Source organism: Balaenoptera ricei, chromosome 10 (genome assembly GCF_028023285.1).
Source record: "Balaenoptera ricei isolate mBalRic1 chromosome 10, mBalRic1.hap2, whole genome shotgun sequence".
NCBI classification, from domain to species: Eukaryota; Metazoa; Chordata; class Mammalia; order Artiodactyla; family Balaenopteridae; genus Balaenoptera; species Balaenoptera ricei.
In genome coordinates this window covers 15,717,348-15,736,788 of record NC_082648.1, presented here as the reverse complement: position 1 = coordinate 15,736,788, position 19,441 = coordinate 15,717,348, and the positions used below count along the sequence as shown (strand labels likewise).

Here is a 19,441-nt window from a genome sequence, read left to right as displayed (position 1 = left end):
TCAGGACAGTTCACTTTTCTCCATCCGCCAGACCAGCTCGACCAACATCTCTGCCACCTTTTTGATCTCCTGGGCCTTCTCGCACAACTGTGATACTCTGTTGGCAGTCTCCCCACTGGGACGCCCATTCAAGGCGCTGTCCTCCGAGGCCTCCACCTGTGTTTTTATCTGGATGAGCAGATGGTCCATCTCCCACAACTTGCTCCTGGTCCTCAGACACGTGCTCCCGGCTTTTTGGGTGAGCTCCGTGATGTCCTCCAGCAGCTGGTTGATACCCGGGAGCAGGAACTGCTCCAAATCCATCTCCGGCTCCAGCACGTCCACCTCCTCCGGTGCTTCCACCTCGTCCAGGTCCAAGGGCCACATTTTTCCTGCCACTGCTTCAGACCCACAGTCCCGTGGAGACGGCTGATCAACAGTTACTGCTCCAGTCGAAGTGACCCACACTCCTGGTCAACAGTATTCCGGAATTATCTTCTAAAAATTTCTCTTTACGCCTCTCACTTCCCAACTGCTCTGGGAAGAAACGCCTCGCACGCAAACAGCAGAGCCCTCAATTCGCGGGTCTTTGCTGCCCTTTCATGACACTGCTGGTCCTGTGTATCTTGTGTTAGATTTGATATTTGGTAGTTGGATGTTTTCAGTTTTGTTATAAATGGTATCATTTTAAAATCTTATTTTCTAGCTGTTTATTGCTGATATAAAGAAATGCGTTTGTGTGTATCTGAAGCTTCTAGAAGATAATAGGAGACATGACTTCATGAGCTGGGATAGGAAAAGAAATGCTTTTGTGTATTTTAAATAGCAACTGTGTTGAACTCTCTTGTTAATGCTAAATACCTGTAATTCTTTTGGAATTTCTTTCTTCCCCCCCCTAGCTTTACTGAGATATAATTGACATATAACATTGTGTAAATTTAAGATGTACAAATGTGATGATTTTCTATATATATATAATATATAAATATATACAAAATATATAAATATATATATAAATGACTAGCACAATAAGGTTAGTTAACATATCCATTACCTCACATAGTTACAATCTTTGTGTTGTGTTGAGAACTCTTAAGATCTACTCTCTTAGCTGCTCTTAAATATGCAGTACAGTCTTATTAACTGAAGTGACCATGTAGATTATAATCTCAGAATTTATTCATCTTATAAATGACCACCTTTATTCATCCCTCACCCTACCCCTTGGCAACCACCAATCTATTATGTTTCTATGAATTTGGCTTTTCTAGATTCCATATGTAAGTGAGATCATACAGTATTTGTCTTTCTCTGCCTGACTTATTTTACTAAGCATAATGCCCTCAGGGTTCATACATATTGTTGCAAGTGGCAGGATTTTCTTCTTTTTTATGACCGAATTATATATATATATCATGTTTTTAAATTTATTCATCCTTTCATGGACACTTAGGTTGTTTCCATGTCTTGGCTATTGCAAATAATGCTTTAATGAAATAGGGGGTGAAGATATCTCTTTATTTATTTACTTATTTTAAAATTATTTGAATTATTTATTTAATTGAATTATAATTAACATACAATATTATATTAGTTTCAGGTAAAATAGATAATTAATAAGAACCTACTGTAGAGCACAGGGAGCTCAATACTCTGCAGATATTTCTTTGAGACAGTGATTTAATTTCCTTCAGATATATACTCAGAAGTGGAATTTGCTAGATCATATGGTAGTTCTATTTGTGTGTGTGTGTGTGTGTGTGTGTGTGTGTGTGTATGTGTGTGATGTTTATGTGTGTGGAACCTCCATACTGTTTTCCACAGTGGCTGTACCATTTTACATTCCTTCTTCAGAATTTCTATGAACATACACACACATATCATCTGTGAATAATGAAAGTGTTATTTCTTCCTCTCCAATCTCTTCCTCCTTCTCCAATTTTCTTTCTCTCTTTTTCCTTCTCTCTCTCTCTCTTTTTTGTGTAATAGCTATGCTCCCTTTCTGCACTGTCTGGAACTTTCAGTTCATTGTTAAATGGGAGTGGTGATAGCAGACATACTTGTCTTGTTCCAGGTAGGAAAGCTTTCACCATTTCATCACTAAGCTTAATGCTTGCTGTGTATGTATATCTTGTTGATACTGCTTTTGAAATAAGGAAATTACCTTCTCTTCCTAGTTTGCTAAGAATCTTTATTATAAATAGTGAATTTTATCACAATATTTTCTCCATTTATTAAGATAGTCATATGATTTTTCTCTTATTTCATTAATGTGATAAATTATATTGCTTGATTTTTAACTGTTCAGTCAATTTTGTATTCCTGAAATAAACCCAAATTTTTATATTTTGCTAAATTTTATTTGTTAATATTTTACTTGGATTTTTTTCAATCTGTTCTGGGTGACATTGGCTTGGAATTTTTCTTTCTCAGGATGTTTTTGTCATGTTTTGATATCAAGGTTATTAAGCTCCCTCAAAAATGATGGGAAATAGTCCCTCATTTACTGTTCTCTAGAAAAGTCTGTTTAAGTGTTTGGTAGAATTCACCAGCAAAGCCATCTGGACCTGTTGTTATTCTCTGTGGAAAGGAATTAAATTAACAATCTAGTTTCTTTGATAGTTGTAAAACAACTTAGGCGTTCTACTCTTCTGTTGGTTTGGTAACTTGTGTTTTTGTCCATGTCATCTGAATTTTTAAGTTTATTGGCATGAAGTTTTTCATAATATCCTTTTATGATCATTTTAATGATGATCTATAGCAGGAGTCAGCAAATGAAAACTCTCTGGCCAAATCTGACCCATGGCCTGTTTTTGTTTGGAATAATTTTTACATTTTAAAATGTTGTTAAAAACAAAATGAAACAAAACAACAGAACAAAACAAAACAACAAGCATACACACAAGAATATGTGACAGAGACCTTAAGCCCTGTTCTTATCTTTATATTCCCTTCATTTTATTTATTTTTAAAAATTTTATTGAAGTATAGTTGATTTACTATGTTGTGTTAATTTCTGCTGTACAGCAAAGTGATTCAGTTATACATACATATTCTTTTTCATATTTGTTTTCATTATGGTTTATCACAGGATACTAAATATATTTCCCTGTGCTATACAATAGGAGCTTGTTGTTTATCCATTCTGTATATAATAATTTGCATCTGCTAATCCCATATTCCCAATCCTTCCCTTCCCTATCCCCCTCACCCTTGGCGACCACAAGTCTGATCTCTATATCTGTGAGTCTGTTTCTGTTTCGTAGATATGTTCATTTGTGTTGTATTTTAGATTCCATGTGTAAGTGATATCATCTGGTATTTGTCTTTCTCTTTCTGACTTACTTTGCTTCATATAATAATGTCTAAGTCCATCCATGTTTCTGTAAATAGCATTATTTCATTCTTTTCTATGGCTGAGTAATACATATACACACACACACACACACACACACACCCCATATCTTCATTATCCATTCATCTGGATAATATCCATTGATGGACACTTAGGTTGTTTCCATGTCTTGGCTATTGTAAATAGTGCTGCTACAGACATAGGGTGCATGTATCTTTTCGAATTATAGTATTGTTTGGATATATACCCAGGACTGGGATTGCTGGATCATATGGCAACTCTATTTTTAGTTTTCTGAGGAACCTCCATACTGTTTTTCATAGGGGCTGCATCAATTTTTATTCCCACCAACAGTGTAGGAGGGTTTCCTTTTCTCCACATCCCCTCCAGCTTTTGTTATTTGTAGACGTTTTACTGATGGCCATTCTGACTGGTGTGAGGTGGTACCTCACTGTAGTTTTGATTTGCATATCTCTAATAATTAGTGATGATGAGCATCTTTTTATGTGCCTAATGGCCATCTGTATGTCTTCTTTGGAGAAATGTCTATTTAGGTCTTCTGCCCATTTTTTGATTGGGTTTTGTTGTTGTTGTTGTTATTGAGTTGTAAGAGCTGTTTGTGTATTTTGGAGATTAAGCTCTTATCAGTCACAACATTTGCAAATATTTTCTCTCAGCCTGTAGGTTGTCTTTTCATTTTGTTTATGTTTTCCTCTGCTGTGAAAACAAAAGCTTATCAGTTTTATTAGGTCCCATCTGCTTATTTTTGCTTTTATTTCTATTGTCTTGGGAGACTGACATAAGAAAACATTGGTATGATTATGTCAGAGAATGTTTTGTCTATGTTCTTTTCTAGGAGTTTTATGGTGTCCTGTCTCATATTTAAGTCTTTAAGCCATTTTGAGTTAATTTTTGGGTATGGCGTGAGGGTGTGTTTTAACTTCATTGCTTTGCATGCAGCTGTCTGCTTTCCTTCATTTTAAGTTATTTTATTTAATTTCCTATTCTCAGCTATCTTTGTGAGATGACAATTTTTGTAAATAATCCATGTGCATTGGAAAAGGTCAGGTGTGCTATAATATTATTTGATTCTTCTATATCCTTCCTGAATTCTTGTCTTCTTATTCTAATAAGTTAATGAAAGTTGTGTAAAAAACTATTTCTTTTATTGTGGATTTGAATACCTACTGTTGTAGCTCGGATCAAATTTTTTTCTACATATTTTGAGGTGATGTTATTAGATTATAAGAATAATAAAGGAATACTATCAACAACTTTATGCCCACACATTTGATAACCTGGATGAAGTTGGCCAATTCCCTGAGAGACACAATTTGCTGAAACTCACACAAGAAGAAATAGACTATCTGAATAGGCCTGAATCTATTAAAGAAATTGAATTAATTACCTTCTAAACAGTAAGCACCAAGTCCAGATGGGTTCATTGGTGAATTCAATCAAACATTTTAGGAAGAAATTATACCAGTTCTCTACAATGTGTTCCAGAAGATATGAACAGAGGAAAGACTTTATAATTCATTCTATAAAGTCAGCATTACCCTAATACCAAAACCAGACAAAGACATTGTAAGAAAAGAAAACTATGGACCTATATCTCTCATGAACATAGATGTAAAAATCATAAACAAAATAGCAGCAAATCAAATCCAGCAATGTATAAAAAGGATTATACACCCTGACCAAGTGCAATTTATCCCAGGTATGTAAGGCTGGTTCAACATTTAAAAATCAATTAATGTAATTCATCACATCAACAGGTTAAAATAGAAAAATCACATAATCTTTTTTTTTTTTTTTTTTTTTTTTTTTACATAATCTTATCATAGATGCAGAAAAAAGCTTTTGATAAAATCCAAAAGTCATTTATAATAAAAACTCTCTTTTAATAGATGGGAACTTTCCCAACTTGATAAAGGACATCTACAAAAGCCCTATAGCTAACACCATATTTAATAGAAACTTGAAGCTTTCACAGGAAAATCAAGTACAAGGCAAGGATGTCCCCTCTCACCACTCACATTCAATATTATACTGGAAGTTATAGCTAATGCAACAGCTCATGAACAGGAAATAAAAGGCATATAAACTGAGAAAAGGGAAATAAAACTGTCTTTGTTCACAGATGACATGGTCATCTATATAGAGCATCCAAAAGAATTGATAAAAAAAATTCCTGGAACTTGTAAGTGATTATGTTGCAGGATACAACGTTAATATACAAAAGTCAATTATTTTCCTATATACCAGCAATGAATAAATGGAACTTGAATTAAAAAACACAATACCATTTACATTAGCACCCCCAAAATAAATTACTTAGGTACAAAATAACAAAATATGTACAAGATTTATATGAGGAAAGGTACAAAGCTCTGATTAACAAAATCAAAGAAGAACTAAAGAAATGGAGAAGTATTCCATGTTCATGAATAGGAAGACTCAATATTAAGATGTCAGTTCTTCCCAAATTGATATATAGATTTAACAATACCAAACAATATACCATCAAGTTATATTTTGGACATCAACAAACTGATTCTAAAGGTTATATGCAGAGACAAAAGACCCCAAATAGCCAACACAATATCGAAGGAGAAGAACAGTTAAGGGACTGACACTACCTGACTTCAAAACTTATACAGAGCTACAGTAATCAAGACGGTGTGGTATTGGTGAAAGAACAGACAAATTGATCAATGGAACAGAATAGAGAGCCCAAAAATAGACCCATAAATAGAGTCAACTGACCTTTGATAAAGGAGAAAAGGCAATACAATGGAGCAAAGATAATCTTATCAACAAATGGCAGTGGAACAACTGGACAGCCACATGCAAAAAATGAATCTAGAGATGATCTTTCACCTTTGACAAAAATTAACTCAAAAGGGGTCAGAGACCTAAATGTATTATAAAACATAAAACTATAAAACTAGTAGAGGAGATTGGTTCAACATGGCGGAGTAGAGGACATGCACTCACTCCCTCTTGTGAGAGCACCGGAACCACAACTAACTGCTGAACAATCATCGACAGGAAGACACTGGAACTCACCAAAAAAGATACCCCACATCCAAAGACAAAGGAGAAGCCACAATGAGACAGTATGAGGGGCGCAATCACAATAAAATCATATCCCATAACTGCTAGGTGGGTGACTCACAAACTGGAGAACACTTATGCCACAGAAGTCCACCCATTGGAGTGAAGTTTCTGAGTCCCACGTTAGGCTTCCCAACCTGGGGGTCTGGCAACAGGAGGAGGAATTCCTAGAGAAACAGACTTTGAAGGCTAGCAGGATTTGATTGCAGGACTCCAACAGGACTGGGGGAAACAGTGAATCCACACTTGGAGGGCACACACAAAGAAGTGTGCGAATTGGGACCCGGGGGAAGGAGCAGTGACCCCATAGGAGACTGAACCAGATCTATCTGCTACTGTTGGAGGGTCTCCTGGAGAGGCGGGGGGTGGCTGTGGCTCACCGTGAGGACAAGGACACTGGCAGCAGAAGATCTGGGAAGTACTCCTTGGAATGAGCCCTGCCAGAGTCTGCCATTAGCTGCACCAAAGAGCTGGGTAGGCTCAAGTGTTGGGTCACCACAGGCTAAACAACCAACAGGGAGGGAACCCAGCCCAACCTATCAGCAGTCAAGTGGATTAAAGTTTTACTGAGCTCTGCCCACCAGAGCAACAGTCAGCTCTACCCACCACCAGTCCCTCCCATCAGGAAACTTGCACAAGCCTCTTAGATAGCGTCATCCAGCAGAGGGCAGACAGCAGAAGCAAGAAGAACTACAGTCTTGCAGCCTGTGGAACAAAAACCACATCCACAGAAAGAGAGACAAGATGAAAAGGCAGAGGGCATTGTACCAGATGAAGGAACAAGATAAAACCCCAGAAAAACAACTAAATGAAGTGGAGATAGGAAACCTTACAGATAAAGAATTCAGAATAATGCTAGTGAAGATGATCCAGGACCTCGGAAAAAGAATGGAGGCAAAGATCAAGAAGATGCAAGACATGTTTAACAAAGACCTAGAAGAATTAAACAACAAACACTTAGAATTAAAGAACAAACAAACAGAGAAAACAATACAATAATTGAAATGAAAAATACACTAGAAGGAATCAATAGCAGAATAACTGAGGCAGAAGAACGGATAAGTGACCTGGAAGACAGAATGGTGGAATTCACTGCTGTGGAATAGAAAAAAGAAAAAAGAATGAAAAGAAATGAAGACAGCCTAAGAGACCTCTGGGACAACATTCAACACAACAACATTCGCATTATAGGGGGTGCCAGAGGGAGAAGAGTGAAAGGACACGAGAAAATATTTGAAGAGATTGTAGTCGAAAACTTCCCTAACATGGGAAAGGAAATAGCCACCCAAGTCCAGGAAGTGCAGAGAGTCCCACGCAGGATAAACCCAAGGAGAAACACACCAAGACACATAGTAATCAAACTGGCAAAAATAAAAGACAAAGAAAAATTATTAAAAGCAACAAGGGAAAAACAACAAATAACATACAAGGGAACTCCCATAAGGTTAACAGCTGATTTCTCAGCAGAAACTCTACAAGCCAGAAGGGAGTGGCATGATATATTTAACGTGATGAAAGGGAAGAACGTACAACCAAGATTACTCTACCTGGCAAGGATCTCATTCAGATTCAATGGAGAAATCAAAAGCTTTACAGACAAGCAAAAGCTAAGAGAATTCAGCACCACCAAAGCAGCTCTACAACAAATGCTAAAGGAACTTCTCTAATTGGGAAACACAAGAGAAGGAAAGGACCTACAAAAACAGACCCATAACAATTAAGAAAGTGGTAACAGGAACATACATATCAATAATTACTTTAAACGTGAATGGATTAAATGCTCCAACCAAAGGGCACAGGCTTGCTGAATGGATACAAAAACAAGATTCTTATATATGCTGTCTACAAGAAACCCACTTCAGACCTAAGGACACATACAGACTGAAAGTGACGGGTTGGAAAAAGATATTCCATGCAAATGGAAATCACAAGAAAGCTGGAGTAGCAATACTCATATCAGATAAAATAGACTTTAAAATAAAGATGTTACAAGAGACAAGGAAGGACACTACATAATGATCAAGGGATCAATACAAGAAGAAGATATAACAATTATAAATATATATGCACCCAACATAGGAGCACCTCAATACATAAGGCAACTTCTAACAACTACAAAAGAAAAAATTGACAATATCACAATAATAGTGGGGGACTTTAACACCTCACACCAATGGACAGATCATCCAAACAGAAAATTAATAAGAAAAAACAAGCTTTAAAAGACACAATGGGGCTGATAGATTTAATTGATATTTATAGGACAATATTCCATCCAAAAACAGCAGATTACACTTTCTTCTCAAGTGCACATGGAACATTCTCCAGGATAGATCACATCTTGGGTCACAAATCAAGACTCAGTAAATTTAAGAAAATTGAAATCACATCAAGCATCTTTTCTGACCACAATGCCATGAGATTAGAAATCAATTAGAGGGAAAAAAATGTAAAAAACACAAACACATGGAGGCTAAACAATATGTTACTAAATAACCAAGAGATCACTGAAGAAATCAAAGAGGAAATAAAAAAAACCTAGAGATAAGTTACAACGAAAACACAACGATCCAAAACCTATGGGATGCAGCAAAAGCAGTTCTAAGAGGGAAGTTTATAGCTATACCAGCCTACCTCAAGAAACAAGAAAAATCTCAAATAAACAATCTAACCTTACACCTAAAGGAACTAGAGAAAGAAGAACAAACAAAATGCAAAGTTAGTAGAAGGAAAGAAATCATCAAGATCAGAGCAGAAATAAGTGAAATAGAAACAAAGAAAACAATAGCAAAGATCAATAAAACTAAAAGCTGGTTCTTTGAGAAGATAAACAAAATTGATAAACCATTAGCCAGACTCATCAAGAAAAAGAGGGAGAGGACTCAATCAATAAAATTAGAAATGAAAAAGGAGAAGTTATAACAGACACCGCAGAAATACAAAGCATCCTAAGAGACTACTACAAGCAACTCTATGCCAACAAAATGGACAACCTGGAAGAAATGGACAAATTCTTAGAAAGGTATAACCTTCCAAGACTGAACCAGGAAGAAATAGAGAATATGAACAGACCAATCACAAGTAATGAAATTGAAACTGTGATTGAAAATCTTCCAGCAAACAAAAGTCCAGGCCAGATGGCTTCACAGGCGAATTCTATCAAACATTTAGAGAAAAGCTAACACCCATCCTTCTCAAACTCTTCCAAAATATAACAGAGAGAGGAACACTCCCAAACTCATTCTATGAGGCTGCCATCACCCTGATACCAAAACCAGACAAAGATACTACAAAAAGAGAAAATTACAGACCAATATCACGGATGAATATAGATGCAAAAATCCTCAACAAAATACTAGCAAACAGAATCCAACAACACATTAAAAGGATCATACGCCATGATCAAGTGCGATTTATCCCAGGGATGCAAGGATTCTTCAATATATGCAAATCCATCAATGTAATACACCATATTAACAAACTGAAGAAGAAAAACCATATGATCATCTCAATAGATGCATAAAAAGCTTTCAACAAAATTCAACACCCATTTATGATAAAACTCTCCAGAAAGTGGGCATAGAGGGAACCTACCTCAACATAATAAAGGCCATATATGACAAACCCACAGCAAACATCATTCTCAACGGTGAAAAACTGAAAGCATTTTCTCTAAGATCAGGAATGAGACAAGGATGTCCACTCTTGCCACTATCATTCAACATAGTTTTGGAAGTCCTAGCCACGGCAATCAGAGAAGAAAAAGAAATAAAAGGAATACAAATTGGAAAAGAAGAAGTAAAACTGTCACTGTTTGCAGATGACATGATACTATACATAGAGAATCCTAAAAATGCCACCAGAAAACTACTAGAGCTAGTCAATGAATTTGGTAAAGTTGAAGGATACAAAATTAATGCACAGAAATCTCTTGCATTCCTATATGCTAATGATGAAATATCTGAAAGAGAAATTAAGGAAACAGTCCCATTTACCATGGCAACAAAAAGAATTAAATACCTAGGAATAAACCTACCTAAGGAGACAAAAGACCTGTATGCAGAAATCTATGACACTGATGAAAGAAATTAAAGATGATACAAACAGATGGAGAGGTATACCATGTTCTTGGATTGGAAGAATCAATATTGTGAAAATGACTATACTATCCAAAGCAATCTACAGATTCAATACAATCCCTATCAAATTACCAATGGCATTTTTTACAGAACTAGAACAAAAAATCTTAAAATTTGTATGGAGACACAAAAGACCCCGAATAGCCAAAGCAGTCTTGAGGGAAAAAAGTGGAGCTGGAGCAATCAGACTCCCTGACTTCAGACTATACTACAAAGCTACAGTAATCAAGACAATATGGTACCTGCACAAAAACAGAAATATAGATCAATGGAACAGGATAGAAAGCCCAGAGATAAACCCATGCACCTACAGTCAACTAATCTGTGACAAAGAGGCAAGGATATACAATGGAGAAAAGACAGTCTCCTCAATAAGTGGTGCTGGGAAAACTGGACAGCTACATGTAAAAGAATGAAATTAGAACACTCCCTAACACCGTCCACAAAAATAAGCTCAAAATGGATTAGAGATCTAAATGTAAGACTGGGCAGTATAAAACTCTTAGAGGAAAACATAGGAAGAACACTTTGACATAAATCACAGCAAGGTCTTTTTTGATCCACCTCCTAGAATAATGGAAATAAAAACAAAAATATACAAATGGGGCCTAATGAAACTTATAAGCTTTTGCAAAGCAAAGGAAACTACAAACAAGACGAAAAGACAATCCTCAGAATGGGGGAATATATTTGTAAAGGAATCAGCGGACAAAGGATTAATCTCCCTAATATATAAACAGCTCATACAGCTAATATTAAAAAAAATGGGCAGAAGAAAAAAATAGACATTTCTTCAAAGAAGACATACATATGGCCAAGAAGCACATGAAAAGCTGCTCAACATCACTAATTATTAGAGAAATGCAAATCAAAACTACAATGAGGTATCACCTCACACCAGTCAGAATGGGCATCATCAGAAAATCTACAAACAACAAATGCTGGAGAGGGTGTGGAGAAAAGGGAACCCTCTTGCACTGTTGGTGGGAATGTAAATTGATACAGCCACTATGGAGAACAGTATGGAGGTTCCTTAAAAAACGAAAAATAGAATTACCATATGATCCCGCAATCCCACTACTGGGCATATACCCAGAGGAAACCATAATTCAAAAAGACACATGCACCCCAATGTTCATTGCAGCACTATTTACAGTAGCCAGGTCATTGAAGAAAACTAAATGCCCATTGACAGACGAATGGATAAAGATGTGGTACATATATACAATGGAATATTACTCAGCCATAAAAAGGAATGAAATTGGGTCATTTGTAGAGACGTGGATGGATCTAGAGACTGTCATACAGAGTGAAGTAAGTCAGAAAGAGAAAAACAAATATCGTATATTAACGCATATATGTGGAACCTAGAAAAATGGTATAGATGAACCGGTTTGCAGGGCATAAATTGAGACACAGAAGTAGAGAACAAACGTATGGACACCAAGGGGGGAAAGCGATGGGGTGGGGGGGTCGTGGTGTGATGAATTGGGAGATTGGGATTGACATGTATACACTAATATGTATAAAATTGATGACTAACAAGAACCTGCTGTATAAAAAATAAATAAAATAAAATTCAAAAATTCAAAAAAAAAACTAATAGAAGATAACATAGAGAAAACCTAGATAACCTTGGGTATGTGATGAATTTTTAGATACCCATAGGAATGATCCATTAAAGAAATGATTGACAAGCTAGACTTCATTAAAATTAAAAATTCTTCCCTGCAAAAGGCACTGTCAAGAGAATGAGAAGACAAGACACAGAGTGGGAGAAAATACCTGCAAACACATCTGATAAAGGACTGTTATCCAAAACATACAAAGAACTTTTAAAAGTCAAAAATAAGAAAACAAACAACCAGATTAAAAAATAGGCAAAAGGCTGAACAGAGACCTCACCAAAGAAGGTATACAGATGGCAAATAAGCAGATGATAAGATGCTTTACATCATATGTTATTAGGGAACTGCAAATTAAAACAACAATGAGTTAGACTACCAAGCTATTAGAACAGCCAAAATCCAAAACACTGACAACACCTATTGCTGACAAAGATGTGGAAAAATAGGAACTCTTGTTTATTGCTGGTGGGAATGCAAAATGGTACAAACACTTTGGAGCAGTTTTGTGTTTTTTTACAAAACTAAACATATTTTACCATGTGATCCAGCAATTGCACTCCTTGGTATTACCCAAAGGAGTGGGAAATATATGTCCACAAAAAACCTGCACATGGGGCTTCCCTGGTGGCGCAGTGGCAGACAATCTGCCTGTCAATGCAGGGGACACGGGTTCCAGCCCTGGTCTGGGAAGATCCCACATGCCGCGGAGCAACTAGGCCCGTGAACCACAACTACTGAGTCTGTGCGTCTGGAGTCTGTGCTCTGCAACAAGAGAGGCCGCGATAGTGAGAGGCCCGCGCACCGCGATGAAGAGTGGCCCCCGCTCGCCGCAACTAAAGAAAGCCCTCACACAGAAACGAAGACCCAACACAGCCAAAAATAAAAAAAATAAAAATAAAAAATTTAAAAAAAAACAAAAAAACCCCCTGCACATTAATGTTTATAGCAGCTTTATTCAAAATTGCCAAACTTGGAAGCAACCGAGATGTCCTTCAGTAGCTGAATGCATAAAAAAAACTCTGGTACATCCTGACAGTGGAGCATTATGCAGAACTAAAAAGAAAGTAGCTATCAAGCCATGAAAAGACACGGAGGAAATTTAAATGTGTATTACTGAGTGAAAGAAGCCAGTCTTAAAGTATATGGTTCCAAGTGTATGACATCCTGGAAAAGGCAAAACTATGGGGACAGTAAAATCAGTGATCAGCAATGAGTGTTTGCTGGGATTGGCGAAGTGGGTAGGGATGAATAGGCTGATTACAGAGGATATTTAGGGCAGTGAAAATACTCTATATGATACCATAGTGAAGGATATGTGTCATTATACATTTGTCCAAACCCATAGAACATGCACCGCAAAGAGTGAACCGTAATGTAAACTGTGGACTTTGGGTGCTTATGATGTGTCAGTGTAGGTCCATCAGTTGTAACAAATGTCCCACTCTGGTGGAGGATGTGGATAATGGGGGAGGCTGCGCGTGTGTGGGGACAGGGGGTTTATGGGAAATCGCTGTACCTTCCCCTCAATTTCGCTGTAAAGCTATAACTGCTCTAAAAGACCAGTTTTCTTAATTAAAAACAAAAAAAGAGTTGGGAGGAGGAGGAATTGGAAGAAGGTGGTCCGAACCCACGCCCCCCGCACTGGAAGCTCGGAGTCCTAACCACTGGACAACCAGGGAAGTCCCTCATTCCAAATTTTTGAATGTCATTTTTCTTACCTAAATTCAAGCTGTTCACAATCATAAGCAGTAAGAAAGACTTTGATTTAAAGCTTTAGACACCTTTTCATACTTTTACCCAAAATAAATGATCTTAACCGTTTACTCTTAAAACATTCAGTTTTAGTAATTATTCTACCATCTCATTTCATTTTTTCTCAAGAAACAAGGGAAGTAGATTTTTATAAACAAAAATAACAAATGAGCACTTGTTTATTACCCCTATGTGAATATATTCATGTTGGGTGTTCCTTTATTTTCTTCTGAATGGTGGTGACCTTCGAGATAAAAATAACTGATGGAAAGACAAAGTGAAAAGTCTTGCCTCAGAACTGGCTCACAGCCAGAGCTCTGTATGTGCTAAGCTGTACCTTGAAGTGTGGCTGCAGTGTGATTCTGGGTTGGTGGCTGGAGATGTCAGGTTAAGATTCAGGACCCATTCAGCTGTGGCAGAGCTGCAGAGGGACTTACTCAACAACACCAGGTTTGAAGCCAGCGAAAGGAGGGTATGATGGGAGGGGCAGCAGGGGAGGGCCCCAAGGGCTTTATACAGACGCTCATCTAATAGACAAAAAGCTGCTCTGAACTTTAGACCAGTCTCGACTCCTGCCTCCACCAAACAGCCACCAAATCCACAGCAACCATACCTGCAATGATTTGCTGGAGACTGAACTGTTCATTTTGATTTCCCTGAACAGGACACCACCTTGCATCCTTCCATCTGTTCATACTAAACGTTCAGAAAAAGGCACATCCCAGCTGGGATGGGGCCCTGGTGTCCTTATCTGACAGGGGAGGTATCTATTACATGACTGGTTCTATGCCTTGCTCAACAGCTTACGTGTAGTGAGGCCATAGACAAATTGCTTTATCTGTGTCTGCTCTTTTCTGTATCTGTAATCTGAAGATAATAGAGTTATACCTCCTCCTTACACACTTCAGTGACGCACTTGTGAAGATAAATGGAGGCTGAAATGTAATGTGTCTGCAAAGTCCCAAGAGCTCTGGAAATAAAGGCTATGTATAAATAAAAATGTATTATGAATGCCTGAATATTAATAAAAGCTTTTACATTTTACCCTCATGGCACACTATGAAGTCATAACTGTTGAATATCAAACAGATCTTTTTCTTCCCCCTCCAAAATAACACATCTAAACTCTCTTAGTCCCTAGAAAATAACCATAAAGAAGGTAAAATTCGTCTCTGTGCTCCCAGGTTCCCCTTTTTCTTCTCATCGATGCCACCATTGCAAACAGGTTCAGGCCTTTCATGGACCTTCTACCTCCATTAAAATACACTCTCATCCGAGGATGTCATAAATGTGTCGATTGAGGTAGAAATGACTGACAAAGCTAATATGTTACATTTTTTAAAGTATGTTTTTAAACTTGAAAATGGTACACAATATTTAGCCTAATGGTTTAATCTAAAATGGAATTTTCAGGTTTCCATCTGAGTATCAGGTGAGGTTTTTCTGTTGTTGTTTTTTCCTTCTGATGGTGGTACAGGTGAGGAAAGGAGGGAAATAACAAGTTGGAGCTTGTGAAATCTTACTACATAGGTCCAGGTATTAAACAATAACTCTAGTATTAAACACTTTCTATATCACCAACCATACTTTTTACTCTATCAAATGCAACCCTCACTGAAGTAAATAGTATTTTTTTTTTTTAAACAGATGAGAGTAGTGAAGCTTGAAGAGACTGAATAACTGAGGTCACACACCCAGAAAAGAGTTGAGTTGAGCTCAAATTTGAACGCAAGCTTGTTTGTCTCCAAAGTGTTTTTCTTAACATGTACAATAATGAAACAAATCATAATTTGTAGAACTGCCCTTATGATTGACTTTGGACTCACCTCCTTTTGTTTCATTCATGCTGGTCAAGCACACATCTTTTGATGCCATAGGGTTTCACATCCCTGGCTCTGTAATTCTTGCCACTGAAATAGACATGCATATATATTCAGCCTGCTCTCCGAAATAATTACGTGGTGGTGAAATATCATCAATTGATCTATGGTAACTTCTAAATACTCTTCAGTATTTCATCAAATTTAATAATGAATGTGTTTTCACTAAAAATCAGAAAAAAATGAATGCTATAGTAATACGCATATGTATGACTCAATCCAAAGGCCTTTTTTTAAAAAAAAAATAAATTTATTTATTTATTTATTTATGGCTGTGTTGGGTCTTCGTTGTGGTGCATGTGCCTCTCCTTGCAGTGGCTTCTCTTGTTGCGGAGTGCAGGCTCTAGGCACATGGGCTTCAGTAGTTGTGGCTCGCGGGCTCTAGAGCGCAGGCTCAGTAGCTGTAGTGCACGGGCTTAGTTGCTCTGAGGCATGTGGGATCTTCCCGCATCAGGGCTCGAACCCGTGTCCCCTGCATTGGCACTTTGGGAAGTCCAAAGGCCTTTTCTTTATCAGCAATTTCCTTGACATATATATAGCATTTTTCCTGAATCTTTCTATTCTTACATTGTAATATATTTTTAGTTCTCTTGCTCCTTCTTCAGTCAGTTCTGTTACTTTTTTCCTGCTCTTCTTTCTTTTTAACAGAGCTCTTACATAAGAATTCTGTTATGTTTTTCTTTCCCATTACTTCTTAAGCATTTGCAATTTTCATGTCTGCTTTTATTTCTTTCCAGTATGAAACTTGATTCAGGCAATTCAGGATTGAGTTTTCTTTCATTCTCCTCGCCCCATTGCTTTTCTGTCTACTTACACTTGTTTTTCTCTCTCTCTCTGTCTCTGTCTCTCTCTCTCTCACACACACACATACACACACAAGCACTGCATTTAGTTGCAAGCTCTGTGTTGCCCACACTATGGTAAATCACTATCTCACGGCAATCACAATTTTTGAGTTTTTTTCCAATAATATTTACAAAAATTAGAGACAGATATCAAAGTAAACTCCTAATAAAATTAGTGATAAATACTGAAGTTTCTCAGTAAAATTAATCACTAGTATTAACCAAGTGGAGCCATTATCAAATTTTGTCTGGGAATGTGCAATTTTGTTTTCTTATGTGATCTTTGCTCATCCATGGGCTTCTCTCCACTCATTCACAGTTCTTTGCTCACTGTCATTTCATGACTCAGCTGCCTGTCAGCAAAAGTATTAGTTGGGGCTATTGATGACATGTCCTCTTGTCACATCCACTCACTCCATTGCCATTACTCTGATCTTTTGGCCTTTTATCCTGAACTCTCCCTAACCTAGAGAAATTTTAGAATGTTTCAGTCTTCACAATATGTCAAGATAAACACCCCTGTTTTTATCTGTTAATATCTCACTGACTCTGACCTAACATGTAGAAACAGTCTCTTACATCAATACTGGCCCCTTTTCTCTTAACGTTTGGCTCCTATTTTCCCAGAACATCCTGAGAGTATTTAAATGTGAATAATTCGTGTATTCTATTTCCCCATGTAGCAGTGAAACATCCTATCAAATTTTCCTCTCACATGTAGTTCCACTGAAATCAGAAAGAGTTTGCAAATTACTTTTTTGAAGATTCACTTTTATCTCTAGGGTATCCTATCAGTTTCTCTAATTATGATCAATAGAAACTGAATGCTGTTAACTTAAAAGGGAATTTATTTAAGACTATGATGACAGGGATGGGGATAGATATGGTGCTTGTGTATGTAGGGATAACAGGCAAGGAGGCTGAGAAGCTAAGCCTGGAAACAGAGAGGAGCAAAGAGAGCTTTAGAGGACCAGGAAGGACAGCAACGACCCCATGGCAAAAGACACCTGCTTTGCACACCTCTTCTCTTTTGCTGCCAGTGAAATGAAATCATCTCTACAATGGTTTCTTCATTCTTGCATCACACCCTCAAGATTTATAGTCCCAGGAGAGAGAACCTTGTTGGCTGAGGTTGTCACATGTCTGACCCTTGGGTCTACCAGAAAAAGGACCTGGGTCCCTTGGCCTCCAAAGCCATGCAATTGCCTTTCCACCATAACAACATACAACAGGAGAGAGGCAGTTTCCCAAAAGAATCAGGGGAAGGTGAATGGATTGGGCAGCCAATAAAGACCAATGTCCATAAAGGAACTAATATTTTGGATTGGGTTGCTTATCAGTTGAAATGTTGTAGGGAAATTGAGTCTAAAGACAACTTTACTATATACAATGGAATATTACTCAGCCATAAAAAGAAATGAAATTGAGTTATTTGTAGTGAGGTGGATGGACCTAGAGTCTGTCATACAGAGTGAAGTAAGTCAGAAAGAGAAAAACAAATACCGTATGCTAACACATATATATGGAATCTAAAAAAAAAAAAAAAGGTTCTGAAGAACCTAGGGGCAGGACAGGAATAAAGACACAGATGTAGAGAATGGACTTGAGGACATAGGAAGGGGGAAAGGTAAGCTGGGACGAAGTGAGAGAGTGGCATGGACATATATACACTACCAAATGTAAAATAGATAGCTAGTGGGAAGCAGCTGCATAGCACAGGGAGATCAGCTCGGTGCTTTGTGACCACCTAGAGGGGCGGGATAGGGAGGGTGGGAGGGAGATGCAAGAGGGAGGAGATATGGGGATATATTCATATGTATAGCTGATTCACTTTGTTATAAAGCAGAAATTAACACACCATTGTAAAGCAATTATACTCCAATAGAGATGTTAAAAAAAAAATAGACAACTTTATGAATCCATCAAATAGTATCAATTATGTACTTATTTGTCACAGGAAATAATCCTAGATAACACATATCTAAGTATATCTGTCTAATAAGAATATACAATAGTATATGCAAACAAGAAATTCCCAAATGGACACAAGAGATGATCTCTATTTTGTCATTGTTTTTGCATTATATGTAGGGCTGCTGTTGAAATGTTATAGAAAAGGAGGAGAGAAGAGAAGGAATCAATTTGAATGGTGGAAAAAGACAAGAGAGGCTACATGGGGGATAGACACGACTGTGTCAGCTTTTTACGTATGTCATCAGCCGGTCTAGTTATTTGTGGAAACTTGGAATTGATTTTCAAGCCCTTTGGGAACCTGCTTTCCTCTTTCCTATTCAGCCACCTTCTTCCATTCTAACAGGTAGAGTTTTCTGCACAGTGGATCCAGCATTTGAGCCACATATGTTTACTATCCACTTTCCTCTGTGGCAACTTCTCTCCCTGTTTTATGCATGCTGCTTATGGGCTTTAGTAGTAATAAAGTTTCATTTTTCAGGAGGGAGCATCAAAAGTAAGAGAATTGTAAAACCATTCAGCATCATTCATTTTTCTTGTAATCAGCAAGGAACGGGCTGAAAGCCAAATAAAGTGTATATATTTCTGAAATCCTTTTTGTTTTCCTTTTTTTTTTTTGCAGATAACAAGGAAAATTGGGCTGTTTCTTGTCTAATTTGACAGGCTGACTATTGTCAGGCAGATATCTTCATTAAGTCTGTGTAGGAAGAGGGAAGAGGATCAAAGGGAAAAAGTGTTGTGCTTTCTTTCTGGTACTCTGGATAGAGGGCAT

The 19,441-nt window shown here is 37.4% G+C and overlaps 1 protein-coding gene across 1 annotated transcript; it reads right to left on the bottom strand.

Moving 5' to 3' along the window:
• On the bottom strand, positions 1-413 carry LOC132372440 (MORF4 family-associated protein 1-like). The gene has a single exon (XM_059934517.1). It carries the CDS (start codon positions 364-366, stop codon positions 1-3), a length of 366 nt encoding a protein of 121 aa, XP_059790500.1. The 5' UTR covers positions 367-413.
• Between the last annotated feature and the right edge of the window lie 19,028 nt (positions 414-19,441).